Source organism: Tenrec ecaudatus, chromosome 9, assembly GCF_050624435.1.
Source record: "Tenrec ecaudatus isolate mTenEca1 chromosome 9, mTenEca1.hap1, whole genome shotgun sequence".
Taxonomy (NCBI): domain Eukaryota; kingdom Metazoa; phylum Chordata; class Mammalia; order Afrosoricida; family Tenrecidae; genus Tenrec; species Tenrec ecaudatus.
The window spans coordinates 93,641,519-93,669,340 of NC_134538.1; the positions used below are offsets into that span (position 1 = coordinate 93,641,519).

The window sequence follows — 27,822 nt, forward strand, 5'->3', positions numbered from 1 at the left end:
GTTTCCCCACTACTAAGCAAAAAGGGGGCGAGGGTCATGCTCTAAATCTCAGCCACGGGCATTCTCATGACTGATGTATTCGGACTCTGTGCTCACAGTCACGCAGGACTGGCAGGAGGAGTGAGGAGAAACAGCAAGAAGTAGGCCCTCTTCCCCTTTATTCTTAGCCCCACCTGTCACCAGCTTTCTCTCTCCTTTCTACATTGCTTTACCTCTTTGGCTTTCTGATTCCATATTTTTCCCTTTTTTTTCCTCCCTTCAAATACTTCAACATAGATACTTTCCTTAAAATCAATCGTTTTTTAAAATCAATCATTTTTATTGCCCTATTAATAATGGAAATAGCTTTAGACAAAGAAAGTACAACCAGTCCTTTCTTGCTGGGCTCTTAAGTGGGCAATGAAAAATTACAGACCTGGGGCATCTGAAGTTAGCATGTTAGTTAACATTTATTGAGAATGAAAATATGTCAAGCATAATTCTTGTAATACTCAGAGTAAGTAAAAATTATTCAGCACATTGGAGCTCTGAAGAGATTGATGTTTAGATAGGTTCAGGGATTTCCATAAAGTCATAGAATGTGCAAGTGGCAAAAGCACTATTTATTTAAAATTCTGTGCCCTCCACCTGTCTGTCTTACTTAAGCTTCAGTCTCTATTCCAGTTGAGACAGTCGGTGCATGAAAGGAACTAGGTCAGTATTTCACAATTGGATTATTCTGGTTTAGAATGCGACCATTGACATGAAAAAAGTGTATTGAAATCAATGTCAACACGCTACCCTCTCCTCTAAGGGTCGTTATGGGTCACCGCTGACCCCACAGCAGTGAGTTTACTAGTTGTCATTTATGGGTCTATCGGGATGGAGGCCTGGGGTGGACTGGTTAAGTTGGGCACCGATCCTCTTAGTCAGCAGTTCAGGCGAAAGCACAAGTTGGGTCCTCCCTTAAAAAGTGAAGAGCCCAGAAACCCACTGGGACAGTTCCTCTGGGGTTGCCATGAGCCCAAATCAACTGGATGGAAGTGAGCTTTTTTGTTTTGTTTTAAATAAAGGTAGGATTAGCTTTTAATCCTTTTACATTAATCTTGCTGTACCCAGTGACCCTTTAATGTGAATACTATGCTTTTATTATAATTTATTCTGAGGCAACCTCTGATACAACACACCAACATTGTTTCTTTGTCCTGTGGCAATTTGGATGAAATTATCAATTTAAAATGAATACAAATTAGAAAATATGAAGACAAGATCTATACTAATATTTAAGGATAATACGATTTTTAAAAAATTCTTTGATTTCAGTTGAACTTAATAAGTGCCAAGGAGGCAAATGTATCTTTTAAACTAATTATCTGAACTGTTTATTTGATTTAATATTGAAATGATAGGACTTGAATTAAATTAGTCACATTCCTTTATATTCATGTTACATTTAATTAAACAAAACAATATCATTTCTGTATTAATTCTGATTAAAATATATTGCATATGCAATTATACTCTCAATAATGTTCAGAAACTAAAACATTAACTTTGTGTTTCACTGATATTTAAACACTATGGTACATTAAAAAATGCCACCTTTTTGTTCGTCTTCAGCATTTTGGTCTTCTTGCGTTCACGTGGCGAAAGGTATGGATGGCGTGCTAATGTAATGTGGACTTGCACTTGTCCATCTGCTGTCTTCAAAGTGTTTTATTTTTATTGCTTGCTGAAAATATACACAGAAGGAAATACACCAAAATCAACAATTTTCCGCTTGTACAATTCAGTGTATTGGTAACATTCTTCAAGTAGTGGGTGACTCATCTTATTTATCCAATTGATTCCTCCTCCATTAACATCAACTCGTTCCTCACCCCCCATGCCCCCACCTTCCCAGTCCTGTGGTCAGCACATTTGTATGCCATTTTTCACTACCCTTCTTCGTAAAGTGGGTCTGTAGTGCTGCTCTCAGACAGCTGAGGGTGGCTGATGGAAATGATCAGGCCTCTTGCCTTTCTCAATCCTGTTCCGCATCCTTAGTTAATCGCTTTCACGGTCTCAGAGAAGAGTATCAGCTCTTTACCTTCTTCGCTTTGCCACTTCTCTGCCCACTTCCCACAGGAGGGATAGATTACTGTTTCTACAAGACGTTTTCTAGTGACCGGTCTGTAAGTCCCCCATGTCCTACACACAGGCTGCAAGGTGGAGGCCAAGTTTTCCTTTCATTTTACAGGGATTTTCTCAGGTGCGGGGGTGGGGGGTGGGGGGGAACTAAGATATCTTCAGATGGATTTTGAATGATCCAACTTGACATGCTTTGCCTTTTGTGTCATCGGGTCCTCTTCATGCACCTGTAGGATCTTCTTGGCACCTATAGATATTCAAGACTCTCTGAGCACAAACCATAGCTTATATGTTTCTCCATCATGAGACACTCTCTCACCAGGAAGCAAGATTACTTCATTTGCATAATATATTTATTACTACGTTTAAATAATTGAAAGTAAATTTCAGGTAGTATTACAATTAATGTTTAAATAACCTACAGAACTCTTCTAAGATTACCATCAATGTTCTCTTTCTCTGTAAGGATAATGATATTATCACACCTAACAAAATTAACAGTAATTCTACAATATTAGTCATCAGGAATGGATTGGCATCCATTTGAGGTCCTTACATTATATTGCGTGATTATTCTGAAGGATTTTAAGAATTACTGTCTTTATAAGAGATTATCCAATGTCTTGCTGTATTCATATGTATTTACAGATTAAAGGCATCTATTCCTAATTCTGTGGAGATTGTTTAGTGAATACGTCGGCTTGGTTGCTTGAGAGTTTCTGTAAGTTACCTAGGTCCATTGCATGGGATAAAATAAGGACCCATAGGTAAAGACACTTGATCAGGACATGAGGGAAAGCAGACATTTCGATATTATGATAGAGATGGGATATCTGAAAAATTTATTTAAAGTCAGACTATCAACTTGGATTTAATAAAGAAACCATAAGACTGAAACACACATTTGAGCTGAAATAGGTGAAGGGAACCTGAAGTCTTGCTCACTCCCAATTTGTCCAGCTGGTTCACATACTGACTTGGATTCAGAAGTGGCGTCAAGAATACTCATGAACTTAAAAAGAAAGCATGACCAAGTCTGTTCTCAATATACCTTACAAATGACCGCCATCATTTCTGTAAGAGTTCCTCATCACTGGGATATTTGATCAGTGATCCTCCTAGATTCTGTAATTTTTTGTCTTTAGGAATCTGGAGGTGTAGTGTTTTTGCTTATATTAAGGAGCTGTATGCTAAATAAAGGTGTAAATTCATGAGCACCCTCGTTTCCCCCCAACGGTCTTCTCTTGTTCTGTCATCCTTGAGGGCTTTGACTTCTTTGAGGACATCTCCACATTGCATCCTCACCTTCCACACAAATCAAATGTATCATCGTTGAGTTGATTCCACATCATACAATCCTCTAGGACAGAGTCGAACTGCTCCTTTAAGAAAGCTTCCTCTCTCCCTGGCAGTGGCTGGTAGGTTTGAACCGCCGACCTTCTTTTTAGCAGCCCAACTTGTAACTCATTCGGCTGCCAGGATTCGGCTCAAGGTCCTTAGTTGCAGTTGTTTACTCCATTTGAACTCTATGTCTCCCGTGAGGTTTCCTGGGAAAGGAAGTAAGATCATCTTATACTCAGCTTTCTGAGACCCCTCATGGGACTCCCCCTTGTACATGGAAACTTGGGCAGGGATATTAGAATGCCTAAGAATGTGTGACCCCATCCAACCTTCTTACTCGTCTACCCGGGGAATTTTGAAGCACATATTTTAGGCATGAGCTGTCAAGTATTCTTTCAGATTTATCAGTTGTTCATTTATTTACTTGTTTGCATGTCTGTTCATACTTTTTGTTCAGTCGTCTAAGCTTGTTTATCTATTTACTTTTGTGATAAGAGACGTAGGATACAGAATTTTGGAGTTTGGTAGTTATTTTTTATCTGTTTCTGCCACAAAACCCAAACAAAAGGCCATTCTAAAACCAATGGATGACCCAGAAGGAAGTAAGGTAATAGGAGATACTTAGAAACCAAAATTAGTTATTTTTAGTGAATGCCTAAATTTCTTAGGATTGGTGTAAAAAGATGGAAACTTACTTTCCAAAAATTCTGAAGTTTGAACATCCAAATTAGGCTCTTGTCTGTGCCAGGTCTTTTCTATTGTCTTTTTTCTTGTTTCTTGTGGTTATGGGAAAACTTTGATGTAATTTTGTAGCTAATAGATCACCGGCTTCCATAATCACATAATATGCATATTTCCCCTATGATTCATTTCCTTTTCATAATATGGCAACTTTTGACCAAAATAGTAAAAAAATAAGATCCCAGTTCTTCAAGCAAGACACATAAATACAGGGATTAGGGCTACTACATACAAGGTGCTTCAAACTCTTTGTGGAAAATAGCATGAAAAGATAATAGATTTTCCCCATGAACTTTTTGAAGTCCCTTCATGTTTCTAAGGGATGTCCTAATTAAATCATAACAGGTTATGGAAAAACATTATTTTCCACACAATCTTCTAATATTAAGGCCTGTGAGTAATAATCTAGGTCGAACTACTATGAAGACTAGATTCAGAACATATATTGAATCTCACTCTTTTAAATAGTCACGTTCAACGATAATCTCACTACATATTTAGTTATATTTTTCCCCTTTCTCATCGTTCCCCTTATTTTTAGAGTAGCACCAAGTCTGCCTGACATCATAAGCTAGACTCAAAGAGTCATGGAATATTTTTAGGAATGATGAAAAATTGGAAGCAGGTTTTTAAAAGCATAGAGCAACTGGCTCATAAGCATGGGTGAGAGACATGGCAGTCTGCTTCCTCAAAGACCATGGCCTAGAACACCCTAAGGGACAGTCTGCAGTGTTTGACAGAATTTCTGTGAGACAGTGTTCAGCAGGGGGGTTAATGAAAGAAAATGCAACTTGGCAATGAATTCTTTTAAAAATGGTTGTGGACTTCTCCCCCGGACTCCTTGGTAGTCTGTCAGCGGGAGGCTCCTGTCGTAGTCCTTTCTTCTCCTCTCGCCCCACGAAGCCGTACGAGCCCCAGCATGCGTGAGTGCATCTCCATCCACGTCGGCCAGGCCGGTGTCCAGATCGGCAATGCCTGCTGGGAGCTCTACTGTCTGGAACACGGCATCCAACCCGATGGCCAGATGCCCAGTGACAAGACCATTGGGGGAGGAGATGACTCCTTCAACACCTTCTTCAGTGAGACGGGCGCGGGCAAGCATGTGCCCAGGGCAGTGTTCGTAGACCTGGAGCCTACAGTCATTGATGAAGTTCGCACTGGCACCTACCGCCAGCTCTTCCACCCTGAGCAGCTCATCACGGGCAAGGAGGATGCTGCCAACAACTATGCCCGTGGGCACTACACCATCGGCAAGGAGATCATCGACCTGGTCCTGGACAGAATCCGCAAGCTGGCTGACCAGTGCACAGGTCTCCAGGGCTTCTTGGTTTTCCACAGCTTCGGTGGGGGCACCGGTTCCGGGTTCACATCCCTGCTGATGGAGCGCCTCTCAGTTGATTATGGCAAGAAATCCAAGCTGGAGTTCTCCATCTACCCCGCCCCCCCAGGTGTCCACAGCTGTAGTTGAGCCCTACAACTCCATCCTCACCACCCACACCACCCAGGAGCATTCAGATTGTGCCTTCATGGTAGACAATGAGGCCATCTATGACATCTGTCGCAGGAACCTCGATATCGAGCGCCCAACCTACACCAACCTTAACCGCCTGATTAGCCAGATCGTGTCCTCCATCACTGCTTCCCTCAGATTTGATGGTGCCCTGAATGTAGATCTGACAGAATTCCAGACTAACCTGGTGCCCTACCCCCGCATCCACTTCCCTCTGGCCACATACGCCCCTGTCATCTCTGCTGAGAAAGCTTACCATGAACAGCTTACTGTAGCAGAGATCACCAATGCTTGCTTTGAGCCAGCTAACCAGATGGTGAAATGTGACCCCCGCCATGGGAAATACATGGCCTGCTGCCTGTTGTACCGTGGTGACGTGGTTCCCAAAGATGTCAATGCTGCCATTGCCACCATCAAGACCAAGCGCAGCATCCAGTTTGTAGATTGGTGTCCCACTGGCTTCAAGGTTGGCATTAATTACCAGCCTCCCACTGTGGTCCCTGGTGGAGACCTGGCCAAGTTGCAGTGAGCTGTGTGCATGTTGAGCAACACCACAGCCGTTGCTGAGGCCTGGGCTCGCCTGGACCACAAGTGTGACCTGATGTACGCCAAGCGTGCCTTTGTCCACTGGTACGTGGGTGAGGGGATGGAGGAAGGAGAGTTCTCTGAGGCCCGGGAGGACATGGCTGCCCTGGAGAAGGACTATGAGGCGGTGGGAGCAGATAGTGCAGATGGAGAGGATGAGGGTGAAGAGTATTAGCCTGTCGCATTGTACACTCCGTTGTCTTGGGACTTTTATATCTGTTGTGCTGTAAAACTGTCCTGTGACCCCTAACTGTCAATAAAAGTGTTTTCTTTTTAAATGTCAAAAAAAAATAAAATAAATAAATAAAATGGTTGTGATCGTTAATGTGTTTTGTGCCAACCTGGCTGATGAACACGTGAGATTGATTGAAGGGCTGAGTGCTACATGGCTTGGTAAGCTTCACCTGTCTGGACTCTTGCTCTTTGATGGTCGGACCTGATGCAGCTGCCTTAGCTAGTTACCCGCCTCAGCTGGCAAAGCTCAGTTCCTACAAGACATTCCTGAGGAGAAGCCGCATGGATTTCCCCCGATGCAGCCCTGGGTGCTGGAGCCAAGATGCTTATACCCTCACTGATTCGACTGTCCTCCTGCAGTTGGCGTCATTGTGTGTGTTCTGAGATTGAGGAGGACTTTGTAGATCAGTGTCATATTTATGGACTAATTTAATGTTAGACTTGTGGGCTTGGACAACACTGGGTTGGGATCTTTCTTAATATACACTTACACTTTCTATAAAACTCTCATAAAATATGAGTGTCTATGATTTTTGTTTCTCTAGTCTACCCAAACTAACTCAGTGGTCAGATGCTACTTTTGTAGAGAATTCTATGAATCTAAGAATGTGTATTAATAGAATTTAAATAGAATAAATTTGGGTGACAGTCATACTACCATTGAACCCTCTCTGCATAAAAATTTCATTGTTTTGTGAACAGATGCAATTTTATGCAACGTAAATTAGAAGAAATTATAGCAAAGGAATACATTTTTTAAAAATTTGCTTATTTATTTTACAGCAATATAATAATCTCAAAACTATATTGGTTTTTGTGTGTGCTTTTTTTCCCAACTTAAGTTTTTTCTCCTTAAAGTTTTGGGGGGGGGGAGGTTGTTTTCTTTTTCAGCTTTAATATGAATTTTTCTTTTCCCAGCAGACTCTGCCCACTTCAGGAGTTTCTGTTCCTGAGGTGCGTAAGTAAAACCGTTTTCACACTTACGATTACAGGTTACTATACATCTCAAGTGTAGCAGCTATAAAGAACATTTTGGGTTGGCTTAGTGACCTATTCGTGTTAAACTGCATACTTGCTTTTCCCTGAAGTGGATCCTAAAACTTTGCAGAGTTGACACACTTCCAATCTATCTTTGTGACCAGCACTAAACACAAAACAAACAACAACAAATCCCAGAAATTTATAAAAATACAATGAAGAATTAAAGTTTGACTTCCATAGAATTTGGGCCAGTGTATTAAAAATGTTGTTCTTGCTTAAGTATTAAAAATGTAACTATGCTACAGAAAATAATCAGGCCCTTGGAGCCATCACAATGTAGCAGTCAATCAGGAGCCCTGGTTGCTCAGTGGGTTACTCTTGGGCTACTATCCAGAAGGTCCCCAGTTGGAAACCACCAGCCCCCATCGGGAGCAAGCTGGGGCTTTCGACATAAAGAAACTTACAGGGAGTTCTATCCTGTTCAATAGGGTCTTTGTGAGTCAGCACTGACTCCATGGCAGTGAACTCGTTTGTTTACACTGTTGAGAAATCTTGCTCACTTTAAAATGACCACGACTTTTCAAGGACTACAGCTACATTAATTACCCAGCACATGATATGGTATAAGAAGTCATTGGAATGAAATAGATTCAGAGGAGAAAGGATGTTTGTTCTAAAACTATGTAGTTTCTGTACACATTGATTTTCTGGAAATCACAAACTGTACCTTGCTTTCGTGACATCCATTTCTATATGGTTAGGCAACGGCGTCTTATTCTATTGTCATTATCGCTCAAGGAATTGCCCAAGTAGTAGTAGTTCCTTTCTAATTGAAATTTGATCCTGCCTTTTGAGGGAAAGGTGTTTATAACACATAAACAAGGTATAAATGCATTGAGTATAACTGCTCAAATATATAAACACTTTCACAAAAGTATCTTATCAGGGTGGATAGACCCACTGAAATAAAAGAAACAAACAAAAGCACACTCTATAACTAGAGGTTTGCTTTAAGATACACTGGAAATGTAGCCAAAACAGATTTTGAGAGTAAAAGAAATATTATGCTACTTTCATATACTTTAAATCAGTTGATATCATAATTCTCATCCTGATTATAAAGCAGAGATGCTTAATTTCATCTCTAAGACTTGAAAATATTAAATTCAAAATCTAATTATTGACGTTTAAGAGATGTCATTTCACCCTTTGCGCTTGGGTGTGTTTTCTCCCTTGTCCTACTCCAACCAGGCAGTATCAGCAGTACATGTGGGGTCATTTATTTGCTCTTTAGATTTGTTAATCTCTAAACACCTTCCATATTCAACTATATAACATGTATCACTTAATTCAAATAGAGTGAAGATTGTTTCCTTGTATGTCTCATTTTTCTTAAGAAATGATGGCTGTTTTTTACATGTATATGAGATGCAGCTAGCTAGATCATCACTATATAGATGTGTGTGCGTGCGTGTGCGTTGTGTGTTGTGTGCGTGTTGTGTGCGTGTGTGTTGTGTGTTGTGTGTTGTGTGTTGTGTGTGTTGTGTATTGTGTGTGTTGTGCATGTGCGTGTGTGTGTTGTGTGTGTGTGTGAGTGTGAGTGTGTGTTGTGTGTGTGAGAGAGTGTGTGTGTTGTGTGTGTGTTTGTGTGAGTGTGTGTGTTGTGTGTGTGTATTTGTGTTGTGTGTGTGTTGCGTGTGTGTGTTGCGTGTGTGTGTTGTGTGTGTGTTGTGTGTGTGTGTGTGTATGCATACGTGTGCCCTACAGTGTGCTTTCTTTCGTAGCACGGCTTACTGGTTTGCATCAACTTCAAGTTTTCACTGTTTCAAAAATCATTGTATGAATTTTCATCTATGTTATTGTTCCAAAATTACCTTTAAGAATACGCACATACACATGGTTCTTCGAATACAAAGCGTTGGATTCTGGTGAAGAGTTAGACTTGGAAAACCACAGGCAATTCTATTCTGTCCTATGTGGTTGTTATGAGTCAGGTTACCTAGATGGCAGTGAGTTTTGTTTTGTTTTGTTTCTGCGGGGGGCTTCAAAAAGTGAAAGAAAAAAAGTTCATTATCTTTTAACTCTACTTTGTATGAACTTTTTGGAGATCCCTCTCACTTACATGCCCAGAGACAAGATGAGTTCTTTTTTTTTTTTTTTCATCCCCAGGCCATTCTTTCTTGGTTATTACAAAAAAAAAAATTTAAGTGTATGACAGACAGATAAAAATATATACTCATATCTTTAAAATTTATGGGCAATATGAAAATGTTTATTCACTGACTGTACTTTTCATATAGGATCAAGGGCTTTGCTTTGATGATAAGCCCAGTAACTGGAAATAACGTGTATGTATGTATATTTTTTATATACATACTGTTAGCGAGCGAGACCCTCACCCAGACCACTCACTGAAACAGAGATGGAAACAGTAAAGCTTTATTCAGACAGATTCGAATCTGGGCCCTCACCAGCAACTGAGGCAGACTCAGTCTGTAAGGCGAGAGCCCGGAACAGCTTCAAAGGGAAGTTATTATACATCCTTGTGGGGCGTCTTGCCAAGCAAGGGGAGGGGGAATGCAAGTTCTTGTGTGAACCTGCAAAGCATTCTCAGAAAAGTGAAACAAAACAGTTTTTAAGTCTAACAAAGTAAGTTCTACATTTAAGATCAGCTTGTCCCCAGTGGTCTGCCAAACGATACTGTAGGTAGGCTAGGCTGCTTCTTGGAGCGTAAACATTCTGGGCTGGGCTACACCTGTTTCAGGCTGCAATTTTAAAATGTTTCCATTTCTGACTGGGCAGTGAGCTGCCTGTTATTGTTACAGGGCACCCATTCCTGACGGGGCAGGGGGTTGAGCTGCCTGTTATTGTTACAGGGCACCCATTCCTGACCGCGCGGAAGAGTGAGCTGCCTGTTATTGTTACAGGGCACAGTGTCACACATACATGTATAATCTTGCATCAATCATATTCATGGAATTCATGATTTTCAGTTTGAATATGTTCACGTCTACAGAACCCAAGGGCATTTTTAATGTAACTGGAGTGCATAAAACACCTCTAATTTATTATTTATCACAAAAAAGTTTACAATTGTCTCCAAACCTAATCTGGCCCGTACCGGTATGTAAACTACAAAACCAACTGATTCTCATGGAGTCCATAGAGCCTCAGGGGGCCTCCATGCATTTCAGACTAGATTCCACCAGGCTTTCCAAGCTGGGATCCTTCAGAAACTGACCACTGGACCTTGCCTCCAAAACGCTCCCAGGGGCTTTGATCCGCCACCTTTCCTCGGGACTCCAGTCTGATCATGCAGATTCATTGATATGACAGGTAGAGCTCTGCTCATGTACCTGTTCATTGAACATCCCTTTTTTATTCACAATTCAATGACCTGGGAAATAATTAGACGAGTTCCAATAATAAATGGCAATGCTTTCAAAAGGTCTAGCATTACACAGTAGCCCCTAAGACAAGTCAGCTTTACTGGTAAAGAGATAAGTATCAATAAAGGGGAAGACTGCCCTAACCTGTAGCTATCAGTTTGTCATAGCCATTGATCAGTATAGTTTACAACGGAAATGGATCAGGAATTACGTTGAAGTTGATGATAACAGGATCTTCCCCTGTAAATAATTATTTTAAAATCGCATTCATTTTAAAAATCCATTTTAAAATCATGTACAATGGACATTATCAAATACAAGTGTAAAACAAAAAAACATTCCAATGTATTGAGCCTATAAGGCCGAGTAGGACTAAGCCTTGGTGTTTCTGAATTTACAAAGGTCAAGGGCGCCGAATCCTCCTCGTTCCCTTAGACCCACGGGTGCAGACTGCTGACACAGTGGTTAACTGCCAGCAGGAAATCCCCTTCGCCACCAAGTCTTCTCATGCTAGTGTGAAGGCAAAGTCAAACGATGTTGAAATGGACCTTCTCAGATCCAAGCATTATTCCTATCGCTCAGAGCTCCTTGCGAGGAGAATGAAGAGAGCATGTAATCACCATAGGAACAAATCCACATGGCATGTGTGATTTATGAAACCCAGAAACTGTGGCTCAAATTGCAGATGATGCCTTCAACTTTACAGGTGGAGTAAACTTTTAGTAATTCTGTAGTAATCAAGGGAACAGCAGGACCTCTGTCTGCAAATTGATTACAGTGAGCCCCGGTGAAGTGGGCCGCTATGCATTGGCTGCTAGCTGCCAGGTCAGCAGTTCAACCCCACCACCTGCTCAGCAGGAGAAAGATGAGGCCGTTTGCTTCCGTAAACGATTGACAGCCTCAGAAAGCACAGAAAGCAAGTAAACTTTGCCTGACAGGGTCATTCAAACTCACTGCCATTGAATCACTTCTGATTCATAGTAACCCTGTCGGTTTTATATTGTTGTTGTTGTTTTTTTTTTGTAAGTTAGTTTTTCTGAGCCTCTCATCTTTGTAAGCCCCATGAATGTGATGACATTTCTGCTTCATGGAGATGGATCTCTGATATTGTGAGTATACTAGAACTTGAGTTAAAATGAAAAACTTCTGGGAAGTCCTTGTGGCCTTGCTCTACTGGCAAAAGGGGCTAAGTCTGCCTCTGGCCAGTGAGACAGTCACAGAGAAGGCAGGTCCCAGGATGCCAGTGAAGGATGCTGTAGGCAGCAAAGCATTGCCTTTGTCTCTGTTTGGATGCTCTGCTGTTGCCTGGCTCTCAAGCTGAGATTGGACAAAAACAAGAAAATCCTGATCTTGAGGCAATCATGGCTTGCTGCTTGTAGTTTTCAAGTGGTCAATAACAACAGGCCTCCCCATTGTAGTAAACGTCTCTTTTGTGAAACCAGGTTTGCAGCAATATACAAATACTCTACCTCTGAGAATCAGCATGATGTAGAAATACGTTTCTTTTTAGAGCACCTATTTAAAGAGAGGTCGGTTTATTTCATTTATTTCATCTTTCTGTTTTCTGTGGATGGTCTGCTTGGCTTTTCTTCTCCACTTATTATGATGATTATTCCTTTGGAATTCTAATACAATATATTCCCAGTTAAATCCTTTTGTGTTCCTTGTGTAGTGTACGAATCATAAAACCCTGAATTCCATATTTAAAATCTCTGCATGGCAAACACAAATGGCTGATATTTGAAAATGCTTAAATATCAATAACTGTTTTATATTTTGTAGTTACATATTCTATAATCTTTCAGGCTTTGTGAAAGTAACTCTTTTCAGTGTTTGGATAATTTCTATTGATTAAAGCAATAGTTTTCTGAGTCTTTTTATTTCTAGACTGATTTAGCTGGCTAAAAGAAATTTACCCTAACTATGACAAACTCCCATATTTTGCGCTATAGGGCCTAAAAATCTTAAGAGAAGACTGAAGATGAAGTCGGAACAAGGGCTCCTCTTACCAGGGAATGCTGTTTATAGTATATAATGATTCAAAATATATTTGGCAGGCTCATTCTTAAAACTTTTTAATAACTTTAGTATTTGGATTAAGTCTCCTAGACATAATAGAGCTCTGCCACTTAGGGTTATTTCACCTTAATATATCGTAAGTTAGGGAAATTATTGTGGACAACTGATTTTTCCAGAGTGTACTCATTTGCCCTTTCCTCCACTCTCTGAAAAGACAGAAGGAAAGTTTTTTCCCAGAAGAAATAGGAATAGTGTCCAATGTCCCTGTTTTGATGCTTAAATAAAATATAGAGATATCTCAGAGAAACATCTGAAATGCTAAAATAAACATAAAACCAAGGAGTACAATTAAAAGCAAGCGCTGGAAGCTATGCAATGGTTACATATTGCCTAGTTTTAAAATTTCCCTTTTGGCTAATTCCACCAATTCTTCTAGGCATGTTCCTTCAAATACTAAGATAATTTATTTGTCATGGCACAGAAGTATTTCAACATGTATTTTTAATTTTAGTAATAGATAATATAGCCTGATAATGAAAAAAAACTTACGACTGTGCTATATACCCGCTTTTCAATGATGTTAACCCAAAACAGTGCCCTTGAGTCAATGATGACTCATGTCCACTCTGTGGGTCAGACTAGAACTGCTGGACATACCTTTCTTCTCAGAGGGGCTAGTTAGTGGCTCCACTGTGGAGCTCGCATTTGGCTGCCCCACAAGTCACCTCTACTCCAGAACAGAACATACTCAAGGAAAAACAACTTTGAATGTTAAAAATGAACACCATGATTGTTGTATTTTCTTATTTTAAAGCACTCTATGGGTACACTCCCCAGCTTACTCAGAAACATGTGGCGTGTAACCACATTGAAAGTAAGGATTGGGTGTAATTTCTAACCAAAAGCATTACTATAACCTAGCTAAATGACAGGTAAAATTGGCTTTTACATATAACAGATCAGGGTGTCACACTGTCAGCGCGCATGCCACTTGCGGCCTCGAGATAATTATTCTGTGGCCCGCGATGCTCTGAAATAAAATGATAATAGAAAAAGTTATTATGAAGAAAATAACGCTTAGGGAATCGAACCGATAATGTACACACAATTCCCTCATTAACCCTTTAACGACCGAAGACTAGTATGCATGTGGCCCAGTGCCTTTCCTGGGGGCCTGTGGATGTGCATACACGCGCTGACTCCGTTCTGGCTACGTTTGGAAGCGATATGTCTGCACGCGCAGTGTCAGGTAATGCAAACAGATCCCAACAGCGAACAGGTTAGGAAGAGCACTCTGGGTTGTGCTGTTAGGAATCATACCGAGCAGCAGCGCTGGTTAACATTTTTAAAGGGAAGCTGTTATGATTGTGCATCATGTTTGTCAGCTGTCCAACAGTTTGTGTTTTTTTTCCTTTGTCTTAAATCATTTTATTGGGGGTGGGGGTCTTACAGCTCTTATAACATTCCATGCATCAGTTGTATCAAGCATATTTGTACATATGTTGCCATCATAATTTCCCAAACATTTTCTACTTGAGCCTCAAGGTGTTTCTGTTAGGAGCCACCAAGTCAGATCCAACCCCTAGCGAGCCAAGGTCCAACAGAATCCAACACCACCTGGACCTGCACCATCCTAGCCACGGCTATGTTGGAGTACATCGCTTCTGCATGACGTCAATCTATCTTTCCATTTAAGAGATAGAAAGTTTGTTCTTCTTTTTGGTTTTCCTTGTACACTTCATTATGGTATTTTACTTTGTATTCTTTTTTAAAAAAAACAATTTATTGGAGGCTCATACAACTCTTATCACACCCCAACTACCATGATCCGAATTCTACCTTGCAGAGCTGCATAGGGCAGAGGTTGTACACTGGTGCATATGGGAGCTGGAGGCACAAGGAATCCAGAGTGCATGATACCTTCAGGACCAGGGGTGTGAGTGGCGATGCTGGGAGAGCGGAGGGTGAGTGGGTTGGAAAGGGGGAACTGATTACAAGGATCCACATGTGACCTCCTCCCTGGGAGAGGGACGGCAGAGAAGGGGGGGAAGGGAGACTCCGGATAGGGCAAGATATGACAAAATAACGATGTAAAAATTACCAAGGGCACATGAGGAAGGGGGTAGCGGGGAGGGAGGGGGAAAAAAAAGAGGACCTGATGCAAAGGGCTTAAGTGGAGAGCAAATGCTTTGAGAATGATTGGGCAGGGAATATATGGATGTGCTTTATACAATTGATGTATGTATATGTATGGATTGTGATAAGAGTTGTATGAGTCCCTAATAAAATGTCAAAAAAGAAAAGAGGAGAAAAAAAAAGAAGAAGGATTAGGGCAAAGAATATACAGATGTGCTTTATACAATTGATGTATGTATATGTATGGACTGTGATAAGAGTTGTATGAGCCTCTAATAAATTGTTTAAAAAAAAGAATACAAAGTAAAATACCAGTTTGTATTTTTTATTAGTTACTTTGCTATATTTTCTGATCACAACATAAAACTTAAGTGAAAACTAGTAGGAGGAAAGCACTGACAATTTTTGGGTAAAAAAGAATAATTTTAGTTTTATAAGTACATTAAATAAAATAAATGTTTAAATACAAGCAATTATACAGTGTTTAATTATCCTATCCATATTCCTGAATCCTCACTTCAAAATATAAACTTAACAAAATTTTTAAATGTGATGTGGTCCGTATGAATCTTGCCTGTGGCACCAAATGGCTCTCATTTTAATTGAGTTTGACACCCTTGTCATAGATCATAGATATCAGTATATAGACACAAAGCTAGATATCTTAAATTTATAGCATTAAATATATAATTGCATCATATTAAATGTGGAATTTCAATGTGAATATATTGAATTTTATCTAGTTCTTCTAATATTAATTAATTAGTCAATTTCCCCATACTTACCAACAGTGTTTTAGAACTCTCCACATAAGCTCTTGTTGTTAGCTGGTTTTAAGTCATGTCATCATGCCAACATCCACAGGCCCCTAGGAAAGTCATGCCAACCTCACGTGTGCTGCGTAGAAGTACTCAGTAAGGTTTCCATGCTGTTGGCCTTCCAAAGCTGAGAGACCCTGGGTAGATTTGAAAAGCCAAGTTATTTAATTTATTGTCCAGGATTTAACCATTTTGGGCTCTGAGAGATCCCTGAAATAAACTAAGCATTTTCAAATGTAAACATTGATTTTACTCATTTAAATGTATGCTTAACTAGCGAGTTCTATACACATTTGGGAATATAATAAACTCTGCATAATTATAATATCAATTACAATTCAAATGGAAAACTCCACCTATTTTACATTTTTCATAATTATAAAATCTAGTTTGCATGCATTCTAACACAGGCACAGTGTTCAGAATTTCGCATACACCGTGTTAAACCTTACACAACTCTAACAAGTAGGTTTTACTGCATCCAAGTTACCAAAAGCAAGGTCCCTAAGGACAAGGATTACATAAGTTGCACAGAAAGATACAACTTACGTTGACTGGTTCCAAGCCTCATGGTATAATTAACTCATTTAATGCATATTACTGTTTAATTATCAGTCAAAAATGTTATTTCCATTTGAGGAAAATAACTTTATTTTAAAATATCAACATTTTATCAGACATTATGCCTTATGAAAGTATATAATTTTCCAGAGAATTTGAATTTGTAGAGTCCTATTATATTTTCATTCACACAAAATACATAGTGTTTTTGCATCATGAAATTGTAAGGTAGAGTTTGATGAACATTTATTTTATAAAGAGTAGCTTTCTAGCCTTGACAAATTTAAAAAGGAGGTATATTTTTAAAGTTTGTTAAAACTATCATTAAATAAAAACAAAAACTAAAAATACACCTCACAAAGAACACATATGACCTATGTGTGCATCGGGTTAATTATGCTTCTTGGGGACCCTATAACAGAGACAACGCTGAAGTCATTCTTGGGGACCCTATAACAGAGACAACACTGAAGTCAATTTGCAAATCTTTCATCTCGAGGTGGCTGGTGGCTCAAGTCATCAAACTATTGGTTAGAAGCAGAGCACTTAACCCCTGTACCGTCAGGATGATACGTGTGTGTGTCATATGCACACACTCACAATCACACTCACACACAACTCCCTGCCATTAAGTCAATTCTAACCCATAGCATTCCAATACAACAGGGCATAACTGCCCTCGTAGATTTCTGAGACGGTAAATCTTTGCAGGAATAAAAAGCCCCAACTTTATCTGCTGACCTTACAGGTAGCCTCCTCCGGTGTAACCCACCAAGTCTTCAGGGATCCTTTATTTATCGGAATGTGTCTCTGGATCAGTAATAGGAAATATGTAGCAGCCAATCCACTCTCCATGAAGTACCCATGGTAGATGCTGCTAATCAGTAAGGATATTTTCCTCCCCCTTGAGTCTAAATCGGCTCCTGAATCCTTCTCAATATTATAGAGCAATAAGTAGTTTGTATGTGTAAATAACTCTTATACCGTAAGGATTCATTCATTGATATCATATCAGTTAGGCATTAATCTAGGCTAGGAGATAGAGCAGTGAGTTTATGTTAGTGAATGAGACAGTGGTAAAGAAATTAAGAGAGAACACTACAGGCATAGAGATCTTAGTTAACAACTGAAACAAATAATGCTACAGATGAAAATCAATAATATGAAGCTAATGAAGGTAGAGTAACTTCTCTAATATTTTATCAGGGAGCTGAAGAAATTGTGTGGTACGAGTATAGGGTGGTTGAACCCACTTTGATATAGCGTAGAGTTGTGGGGATCCAGGAACAACAAGGAGATTGATGTCATTGGAATAGAGTGAAGGCCATGCATGTGGTGACTGATGCGACCAGAGGACAAGTCACCAGGTTAATCATTCATCAGAATCAACTCTATGTCAGTAGTTTTTGGTTTTGTACATCTTGAAAAGGATTTGGATTTTGTGTTTTGGGTTGAGTGAGATGGAAACCACTTAATGCATTTCCAGGAGTGTAGGGAGACAAAGTTGGATGCATATTGATCAGTTAGGTATGATTATAATAAGGTAAAAATAAGCTGAAGGAAGGAGTTTTCCTGGAAAGGAAGAGAGACAAGGGCTTAAAAGGGAAAAACAGATCAGTTCTGTCAAATGCTACTGTAAATTTGGGAACATGAGTAGGTGAAGCAATTAGAAGTCTGGTGATTTCAATAAAAAGTGACATGGGAGAGTAATGGTTATAAAATTTGGCTGGATTGGGCTGAAGAAAGAATTAGCAGAAAGGAAAGAGAAGCAAGAAGCGAAAACTCCAAAAAGAAATTTTCCCATTTTAGGTAAAATGGAGGAGTTATAAGGGTTGTATTTTAAATTTTAAGGTAAGTGTCATCCAGGATAGAAAAAGTAGCATAAAAATCTACCAGGCAATTAGTACTCATGTTCAACATTGCACTTGTATTTATAACGATACTTTGTAGTAGCTGGTAGTTAATTTTGTAAATCATAATCTGCCACTATCTATCCATACTGTTCTTTGTGAATATAATCAATTGTAAACAATCATTCAATAACTTTAATAAAGACTTACAATTGGGCACATACGGATAATGCAATTAGGTTTTCCCCACATTATTTCCTTAACCAATATTCTGATTCTATATAATTAACCAAGTAGATGGGTTAAAAGGATCAACACTCCTATTATTCATTTAACACACTATAATGAAGTCAGTTTCGACTCATACTAATCCAATAAGGCAGTGTAGAATTGATCCTTGGGGCTTTTGAGACTGTACAGTTTAATGGGATTGGACAGCCTCATCTTTCTCCCAGCTGTTGTTAACTAAAAACTTCAAATAGAGAAATTGGACTCAGGTCATGGAAATGTGGTCTTTGTAAAATGTTGAAGAAATAAGACAAGCCCACATTTTAGTAACAAGCTCTCCTTTCCTTACAGGACAGACAAGCAACAGTGAAAAAGGAAAAAAGTGGTTCCCAGCCACCCAACAAGGTCACGGACAAGAGCAAGATGCAGAGAGCCAATTCTGTGACTGTGGATGGCCAAGGCCTGCAGGTATGATTATTAAACTATACGTTTTAACAGCTTTCATATTTTGTCACATTTCTGCTCTTAGAGGGGCTTATCGCCAGTTATTAACACAAGTATTTAATGTGTAGATTAGCTCAGTAGAAGGTTAAAAATATATATCTTTATTAATTTATCAAGATGTCAGTCTTATAGTTGATTGGCAGAGTGACATTCTACCTACATTAGTTATTTATGATGTTATCTCTATTTCAACTCAAACTGCTAAGAGGTCTTTTGTCAATCTCAATGTTTTCAAATTTATTGAAAAATATTAAAACGTATTAAATGCATATGTACATACTCATTTAGATTATAGATTTTAATAAGGTTATAATTTATAAAAATCATTATGTATGCAAAAAATATCTTAAAAAGAATAAAAGAAAGCCTAGTTATGTATTTTTTAAAAATAATCAATATAAATAGTATTTTGTTTTATCCATATCTTCCAAAATTTTATGCAAAATTGAAGCTCCAAAGATATTTCTAGTTTATGTAAGCACAGGTAATTAAAAACCAATTTTAGGATTTAAATACAAATAAAAAAAACTCATTCCTTTGGTCTCTCACATCCGGACTTTTTTCCCATCTATCTTTTAAGAACTTTTATAGTGTGAATTTTGTTTACATTGACTTCTCACTCCAACAAAAAAGCAGTCAATGAAGTTCACTTAGGTTAATGTATAAAATTCTGGAGTTTACTTTTACTTTTCTGTCTATATTGTCCTTTTTCTATTGCCAACCTCTTTCCCTAAGAATATGTTCCAAGATCCATATACTCTGGGAAAAATCAATACACAGAGATATACATCATTTTACATTTTCTTATTCATTAAGTATTTTACCTATGATACTATTGAGTATGTAATTTTTATTCCCTAATGTGTAAGTGTAGCATCAAGTAGATCTCTGTGGTAGTTACATAATCTGTTGTCAATTTGAGACTTAATAGTGAAGGGGTAGAATTTAGCGGTCAATCAGGTCACAGCTTGATGACCTCATTTGGAGCTGCTAAGGAGATAAATAGCTCACTGGAGGCAAGATACTCTCACTCCCTGTGAGACATTCCTTCTCAAAAGACACATGGAGCTACGTTAGACCCCTGGAACAGAAGGATTCACATGGAGACCCCTGCCAGCGCGGAGATGCCTCTCCTGCCAATGGATCCACAAGGCTTTCTACCCACTGGCCTGCGGTCTTCTTGTATTAGGCTTCATTGCATGTGTTTTGTGAGTCTGAAGATGAATTTATACATTGGTATAGGACATATGGGCTAATATCAGTCTTATGGACTTGATCTGGACGGTGCTGGGATGTTTTCTTAATATTCAATTGCTCTTGTATATAAAGCTCTTTCTTAAACATACATGAGTTTCCCTGGATTTGTTTCTCTAGTCTACCTGGACAAATACAAGGTCTAAATAAATGCTAGCATCTTCATGTTTTTAATTATCTTACTGAAAATTTAATCATATGAGAGCTGCTAACTATGTTGTCACTTACTTTTCATATAATAAACTCATTTTGGAGAGAATAGGTTTATAACTTATTCGATTCCAATATAAAAAGGAAATTATGTAGAATGAAATTATTGCACAGGGTAAAGTGTATGAAAGTTCATTATCAAAAATTAATACAGGAGCTAAGCATATTGGGAGTCATACTATCCCTTGAGCAATTCTACTGACTCTCAACAAATCGGAACTCTAACCGCAGTTTTGAAATAAAAAATATATTCACTCTTTGTTATCCTCTGTTTTATCCTGTGTGACTAATCAACATTTATACATTTAATGGATCAACTACATCATGTATGGATTAGATAAAATATTTAATTACTTTGGGTTTCTGCAATGTACTTTATGCCTGATAAACCTAACTTTAAAAAGCTATATATATTTTATGTAGATTAGATACATGTGTCACATCATGAAATTCTAACATCCTTCATTGAGTAATATCTCCTAAACTCTAGTCTAATTACATATGATATTCTAATGCTCTCTATATTTTATCTTGTTTAATTCTACCTTATGAGATGCATACAATTTTTATCATTCTCTGTAACATGAGCAAATGGTTACTCAAATTTAGGATCAGTTCTTAAGACAGGACTATTGATAGTAAAGCCAAGGTTTGGAAGTGAGCCATCTAGTTCTCAGTCTAGATGCTTCCCCCCTGCTTACCTTGTTAACAGTTTTTAATGGGTGCACAACCGGAAAATCTCTGACCATCTTGTTTTGCTGTGAATGTCCAGATAAAAATGATCTTTTCTATGACTATAAGCATTTTGGTAACAGTCATATCTGCACTGTAATGATCACTTCTCTGGTCACAGTTTCTTACATTTGGATGCAACCCCAGATCTCACTCAGACATCAGAACTTGCCCAGGGCACGTGCGGTGTTCTCAAGTCACTGAGGGAGCAATGAAGATTTAGTTACTTTCCAATTAAAATTAGACCTGTAACAGTAGACCTTATTACAGATAAATTAGTCAAACTAAACACTAGAGATGATTAATATTCCTTGTAAGTGTATTTTACCTCGTTATCCAAATTATACATTTTTATATATTATTTTGAGTTATAAAGGACATGGTTTTCAATAGGCAAAAGGTGGATATGAGTCTTAACAAATACTATTTAAATAAGTAAATCTTAAATCATCCTGTGAATCATATATTATTGAAGTATTAAATATTGGACTTAATTGGAATTAAGTCTGTTTCACATAATAAGACTGGAATGCAAATATAAAATAGTAGCTCTCTTGCATAATTAGCTATTTCATATAAAATGGAAAAAAATACTATTTTTTTGTGAAAAATAGGTTTTAACATAATAAAATGGTTGTGTTTTATCCAGAGAGGTTAAAAAGATATTTCCAGATTATTAACTTTATTTTACAGAATATTAACTTTTATCTGTGAGCTTTAAAATATATATCATGGAAAAGCATGGAGTTGCAGCCCAGTGTGCATAGAACTTGGTGACAAAAGAGATCCACACTGCTTAAAGAAGACTATTAATCATAGTTAAGCACATTCATCTTAGTTCTTTCCAGCTAACCAGCATAATGATCAGGATTATTATTTCTAATTAGAGGAAGTAATAGATCATGTATAACCTTAGGATGAGTCTCATTAATTAACCCGAGTCCCATGGGACTTCAAATAGAGGTGGTTAGGTACTCTATCTTTGTCATCGCCCATACCGTACATTTACACTCACTCCCTAAGATCAAAAGTAATTGCAACTGCAATTTCTTAATATTCAAGAGATATAAAAAAGTTACTATGCCACATATAAACAAGAGTGTAGTAAATGGGATGATTGTTTAGACTCTGTTATACTGAAACTACTCTATCTTTAATTATAGAGGAAAATTTCCCAACAAGAATATTTGATAATACTCTAAACAGAAGGCAAAATACAATCCTTTTCACGTAAATATCTAAGATTTAACCAGTGTCTCCCATCAACATAATTTCATATATGATATATTTATTTGATGTTCATCAAAACTATAAGCCCTACATATAAACAAATACATATACACACCTATATACACCTGTGTATATTATTAGATATTTATGTGTCTGATGCACTTATGTTTGTAACTTGTTTATTTTAGACCTTCACATCTACTGAGCCATTCATATCTAATGCTTCATAGTTATTCTAACTTCCTTCTCAAAGTTTAGAACTATTACTTTATATTTTGAATATTGCAACAACTTTATAATTGAGCCTGTGACCCCATATACATGATGTAGTCGAAGTACATGGTATGAAACAACTTAAGCAAGATAATACATGTTAGGGCTGGAGAGTTATGTGTCATTTAGGCATCATTAAGATTATATTTGAGGTAAAATAGGTAAAGGCTATGCCTTGTTGGGATATAGGCGGTTTTAAGGCAAGATCATGACTATCAAATCTAGCATCAAGTATATCCGCAGGTTTTGAAGTGGGGTAAATAGGTGGAAATCATTGGAGATTACCTTAGAAATCTATGGGGTCAGAGGATGTGAGCCATTTGAAGTACTTCATAAGGAATTTGACTCTGGTTAATATTCAGATGTGCTAAGATTTTAAGCAGAGGAATTGACATGATTTTACTTACATTTTAAAAGACTCCAGGTCACGGATTAAAGACTTGTTCTAGAACGGAGCAGTGGAAATTAAGTGATGTTATGCCATTCTTTCTATATTAAGGGAGAAAAACAGTAGGCTAGACTGGTCACTTGGCTATAGAGCTTGTATAAATTAGAGAAGTCGGAGAAATCTCTAAGATATTTGTCCCAGAGAACAGAAATAGTGGAGCTGTAATTATGCTAGATGGAAAATATTTTGGATAAACAGAGCTTGGAAAGTAATATCTGATAAGTTTGAACTGCATTTAGATGTCCAAAGGAATATATCAAGTAGATTCCAAATTGAGGGCAGATGTGCATTTCATGATCACTATATTAATTCTCCTCCTTTTGTGAGTAAATAATATGTTGCATAATTAATTATATTCAGTGTAGAAGATAACCCAGTACATATTGCCTCTTTCTATAGCACCCATCACATGTAATTTAAATATTCTTTTAATTTTTAAGTATCATAACAACTATAAAATCTTCATGACCACTTTCTTCCCTTTCATTTAAAAATGTCATAATGAATTACCTTATCCCCAAATATTTAAAATCTCCTTTGAGATATAAAGTCCTTAAGATAACTCATGCCCACTAGTGGAATGATGGGGTACTGAGAACAACTTCAGAGTTCTTTCATGATTCAATTAGGAACTCAATTATTAATGTTGTATATTATCTAAAAGCCTTCATAAATATGGACTTCCCAGAATAAAGAGTTTTAAACTAAAATAAATATACATATATATCTTAGTATTTTTCAATTTATCCACATAAAATGTATAACAAAAGATTATAATAATTTAGGTCAATGCCTTAGTTAACTAGTGCTACTATTAAGTTGTCTAGTACAGAAATACAGCAAGTAGATGCTTTATAAAACAAATGTAATTTCCATTGTTTGTGAGACTAGAAATTTGATTTCAGGGCATCTAAGCCTGTAGTTTGAATCTTGCCTCATTAACATCACTGCCTCCAATTATGCCCTATTAATATAATATTCACTGCTATTAAGTCACGTCTAACTCATAGTGATCTTCACTCACTGCCATTGAGTCAATGCTAACTCTTAGAGACCCTATAACTCAGACGGTAAATCTTTACAGGAGTAGAAAACTCTGTCTCTCTCCCAGTGAGGTATCAGTGGTTTCATATTGTAAACTTTTCTAATATAAGGCCAATGTATAACCACTATGCTACCAGAATTCTGATACTTACCCTCTAGGAATTAAATTTTTACAGGAATAAATAATTTCATCTTTTTTCCCACTGAGACACAAGTCATTTCCTTGTCATTAGCAGCTCATTAGCTAGCGCACTATACGTCCTAAGACAACAACATATAAAATAATTAAGCAGATCTCAAAGTGGAGATTAATGGAATGATCCAGCCAAGGCGACATATATGTCAGGGGCACCATGTGATTCCTTCATTGCCCAAACTAAGCCCAGTGTCACCGAGTCAGATGGCAATAGACTAATGTTCAGAATGACAGTGTTATATCTCGCTAAATTATTGACAATTTACTGAGTTTCAGGAACAAGAATAATAAAATGTTTATATTTTATTATATTCTGCGATAGGTAAGGTTGAATATCAACGTGGCAGGGCCAAGATGCTCTGTGGCTTTACAGTTGAAGCATAGTAGTCCCCATGGTGAATTTCAAATAAAATCATATCACTTCCATGAGGAGATTTGCTACAAGCAGCCAATCAATTGGCAGAAAGCTTCCTTCACTATGTTGCCCATTACCCATGTATGTGAAAAATGTGGAAACGCTTGTTTGCTTTTTGCTGGCTCTGAATTCTCCATTTGGGTTGCCAGCTGACGGCCGGTTCTTTGTACTTAAGTCAATGGCCTGCTATATTGCCTACCAATTCCTGGGAGTCATCAGAAGCCATTTAGCTTGCCAATTGTAGATTTATATATCTCTGCAGGCAGAAATCTCCCATTTCACCTGCCATTTTGGATTCATCAGCCGCTGAAGCTATGTGAGTCAGGAAAAAAGGATTGATCTGGCTTCTCTAGAGAACCCAGCCTAAGATATAGCCCTTCTATTAGTATATTTGTTTTGCTTTAGAATACAAATTAATGCTCAATACTGTATTATGTGTAGGAGACAAAAGTCATTCTGACAAGGGTCTGGATGCAAATAAATTCAAATAATTAGCTGAAATATCATTTCCAATAATATATGCACATGTATATAGTACTTAAATACAAATATATATAAAATCTTAGATTATTTTACAAAAACCTGGACTGAAATTTTTTATCCCCATGTTCACCAATGCACATCACCTATTGCAATGTAGAATACATTGTAGAGACTATGCAAGGGTTTTAATATTCACGTTATTAATTGCTTTCCATAGGGTGACTAGAGATAGCCACAGTTTTGAAAAAGAATAAAGTGGTTGTGACTGTTTCCACCTGTATTGAATTCTGTGTCTGTCTGCATCTTGGTTTTGTATAATTATTGGGTTCTATAGTGCATAACAGGGAAAAGACATAAACAAAAAGAATAACAATTTTGAATAAGTCAATCATTTTTCTCTCATGAAAGTTATTTCCAAAAATAGTACCATCAAAGGTAGTAGGACAATTTTACATTTTCATCAGGATTTGGGTTCTTGTTTTCCATTCTGTAGCTATGGCTGCTTCTGAGTCACACCATAGTGCTAGGTGACTGCTGACCCCATGCTGACCCTCCTAGATGCTCAAGTCTATGCTGAAAGCAAGAGACCGTGTAGATGGGGCCTCCTCATCTTCTTTTTAAGGAGAATACCTTGGATTCCCATTTTATCTGCCAATTATATTTCCTCAATTAAAATATTGACACTTTCCCCCCTACTTAAAATATTGATTTATCTTCTTACATGATAAAAAAAAACAGAAGTTGCAAGTCCCTTATACTCTTCAGAAGCAAAGGATATATATATAATTCTTCCAGCAGCAGCAATTTCTAAGATGTGAGGAGGCCGACTTTCAAAGTGACCCTGTGTCCAGAATTTACACACTGAAGAAGGGGGATGGTGAACCGAGTAGCAGTTTCTCCCATTAACGTGTTACATCCTATTCAAGACTGTTATTGAAAACAGTAGTTTTTAGTTCTTAACTTCGAAAACTTGAAAATAGCTGTTTAGTATGCAAGTCTTTGCTTTCAAATCTGATGATACAGTAGCCCTCTGCACCTCAGCGTTAACCTGTTTTAGAAGGTTGGTCGAGACACTATGCAGTTGAGTTCCAAATCAATTTTCCCATAGGAAATAACCGATGATGGATTAATCCATCTTGACCAGAAAGTTTTTAAACTGACCTTGCCTTTTTATACAAAACATGACCTAGAAATTTCAAGTTAAATAAATTCAGAGTTAAATAATGTAATTTAAATAAGAAACACAAAAAAAACAGAAATTAAGTTTTTAACAAGTACAATATGACCCATACCTTAAGATGGATGAGGATCTGGATCTGTGGACACGGATGTGGAGAGGAGGAATGGAGAAAGAGTCATTGTTTGGAAGGGTAATCCCCTTCCATAAAATCAACTGGTAGCTGCTTTTCAGGAGTTTTTCCCGTCTTTGCCTTTTGTCATTAGGACCTGGCTGGCTTTCTCTTAAAAAAAAAACAACAACAACAAAATTGTCTAATGTGGTCGGTCTGCTGTTGGTGTTTCCTAAAATGTTTTTTAAAAGAGCTTACTAAATTATCTTCAACAATGTCGATAACACGTTTAACCAGTTCCTTATCATGATGATTCTGTTAAAAAAAACAAAAAACCTCTTTCTGAGGATTCATGATTTTTATCTTAAAACAGTACAAAAAGCCACAAAAACTAAGAAAATTATACTAAGACTTTTGGAACACAACTGCAAAATGTTTAAACAACGGTACTACCAACGTCAGCAAACGCCAAGAGACTGAAACACAAACTGCTTTTGTTTACCAAAAGCACATGCATTGGGTTCGATTCCAATGTTTGGTTTGATCTCCGGGCAAAATGTTCTCAACATTCTGCATTGAAGTCTGATTATGTCCAGGAATGATGCGGTCGAGTACTGGCATTCCACTCACCATACAAACTTACTTTACCGGATTGGTCTTCTTTTTATATGAGCAAAAGGTAACAGGATTTTAGAGTCCTTTGAGCAGTGAAAACAGGTGCCAAATTTGCCTGGAATGTGACATTTCTGTTGTGACACCATTAAATGTTTCCTTAACACCATTATCTTGAAGAAGCTGTAGTTTAATCACATCTCATTTCACCCCAAAATGTGGTTGGCATGCGGTCAGACATTTTACCGATTGTCATACTTATTAAAGGGTTACGGTTGGACGGTGCCAGGAAATATTCAAATCAACATGTAAGGTTACAAGTGACTTATCTGTATTCATTTAATAAACATGATTTATGATAAATAGATGCGTGAATGAAAAGGTTAATAGTTCATTTTTATTACTGTATTTCTATATTGGCTTTTCTCTTTTTAAAATGTCTAATGTATCATCATTTAATAAATGTGCATTTTACTATTTTCCTTTATATGCTTATAATTAATTTGATGTATTTTTCATCTGTCCACCCATCAAATTATAGGTAGTTTGTGTGTGTGTACTTTATTCTGAGATACTCTACACACTACAATCTATCCCTAGGAGATAATTTGTTTAATACCAAATGCAGCT

General features: G+C 37.7%; 1 protein-coding gene and 1 pseudogene across 6 annotated transcripts in view; both read left to right on the forward strand.

Annotated features, from left to right (window-relative positions):
- Positions 1-27,822, forward strand: part of DGKB (diacylglycerol kinase beta) — a 712,573-nt gene that overhangs the window by 187,453 nt on the left and 497,298 nt on the right. For 2 of the 6 annotated variants that reach the window (XM_075558344.1, XM_075558346.1), the window contains 2 exons: positions 7,439-7,474; positions 18,854-18,970. In XM_075558344.1, the coding sequence (XP_075414459.1) occupies positions 7,439-7,474; positions 18,854-18,970 (153 nt within the window). The remainder of the gene's footprint in view (positions 1-7,438; positions 7,475-18,853; positions 18,971-27,822) is intronic. The other 4 variants (XM_075558345.1, XM_075558347.1, XM_075558348.1 and 1 more) reach the window with 2 other exon arrangements.
- Positions 5,041-6,595, forward strand: LOC142456985 (tubulin alpha-1C chain pseudogene; annotated as a pseudogene).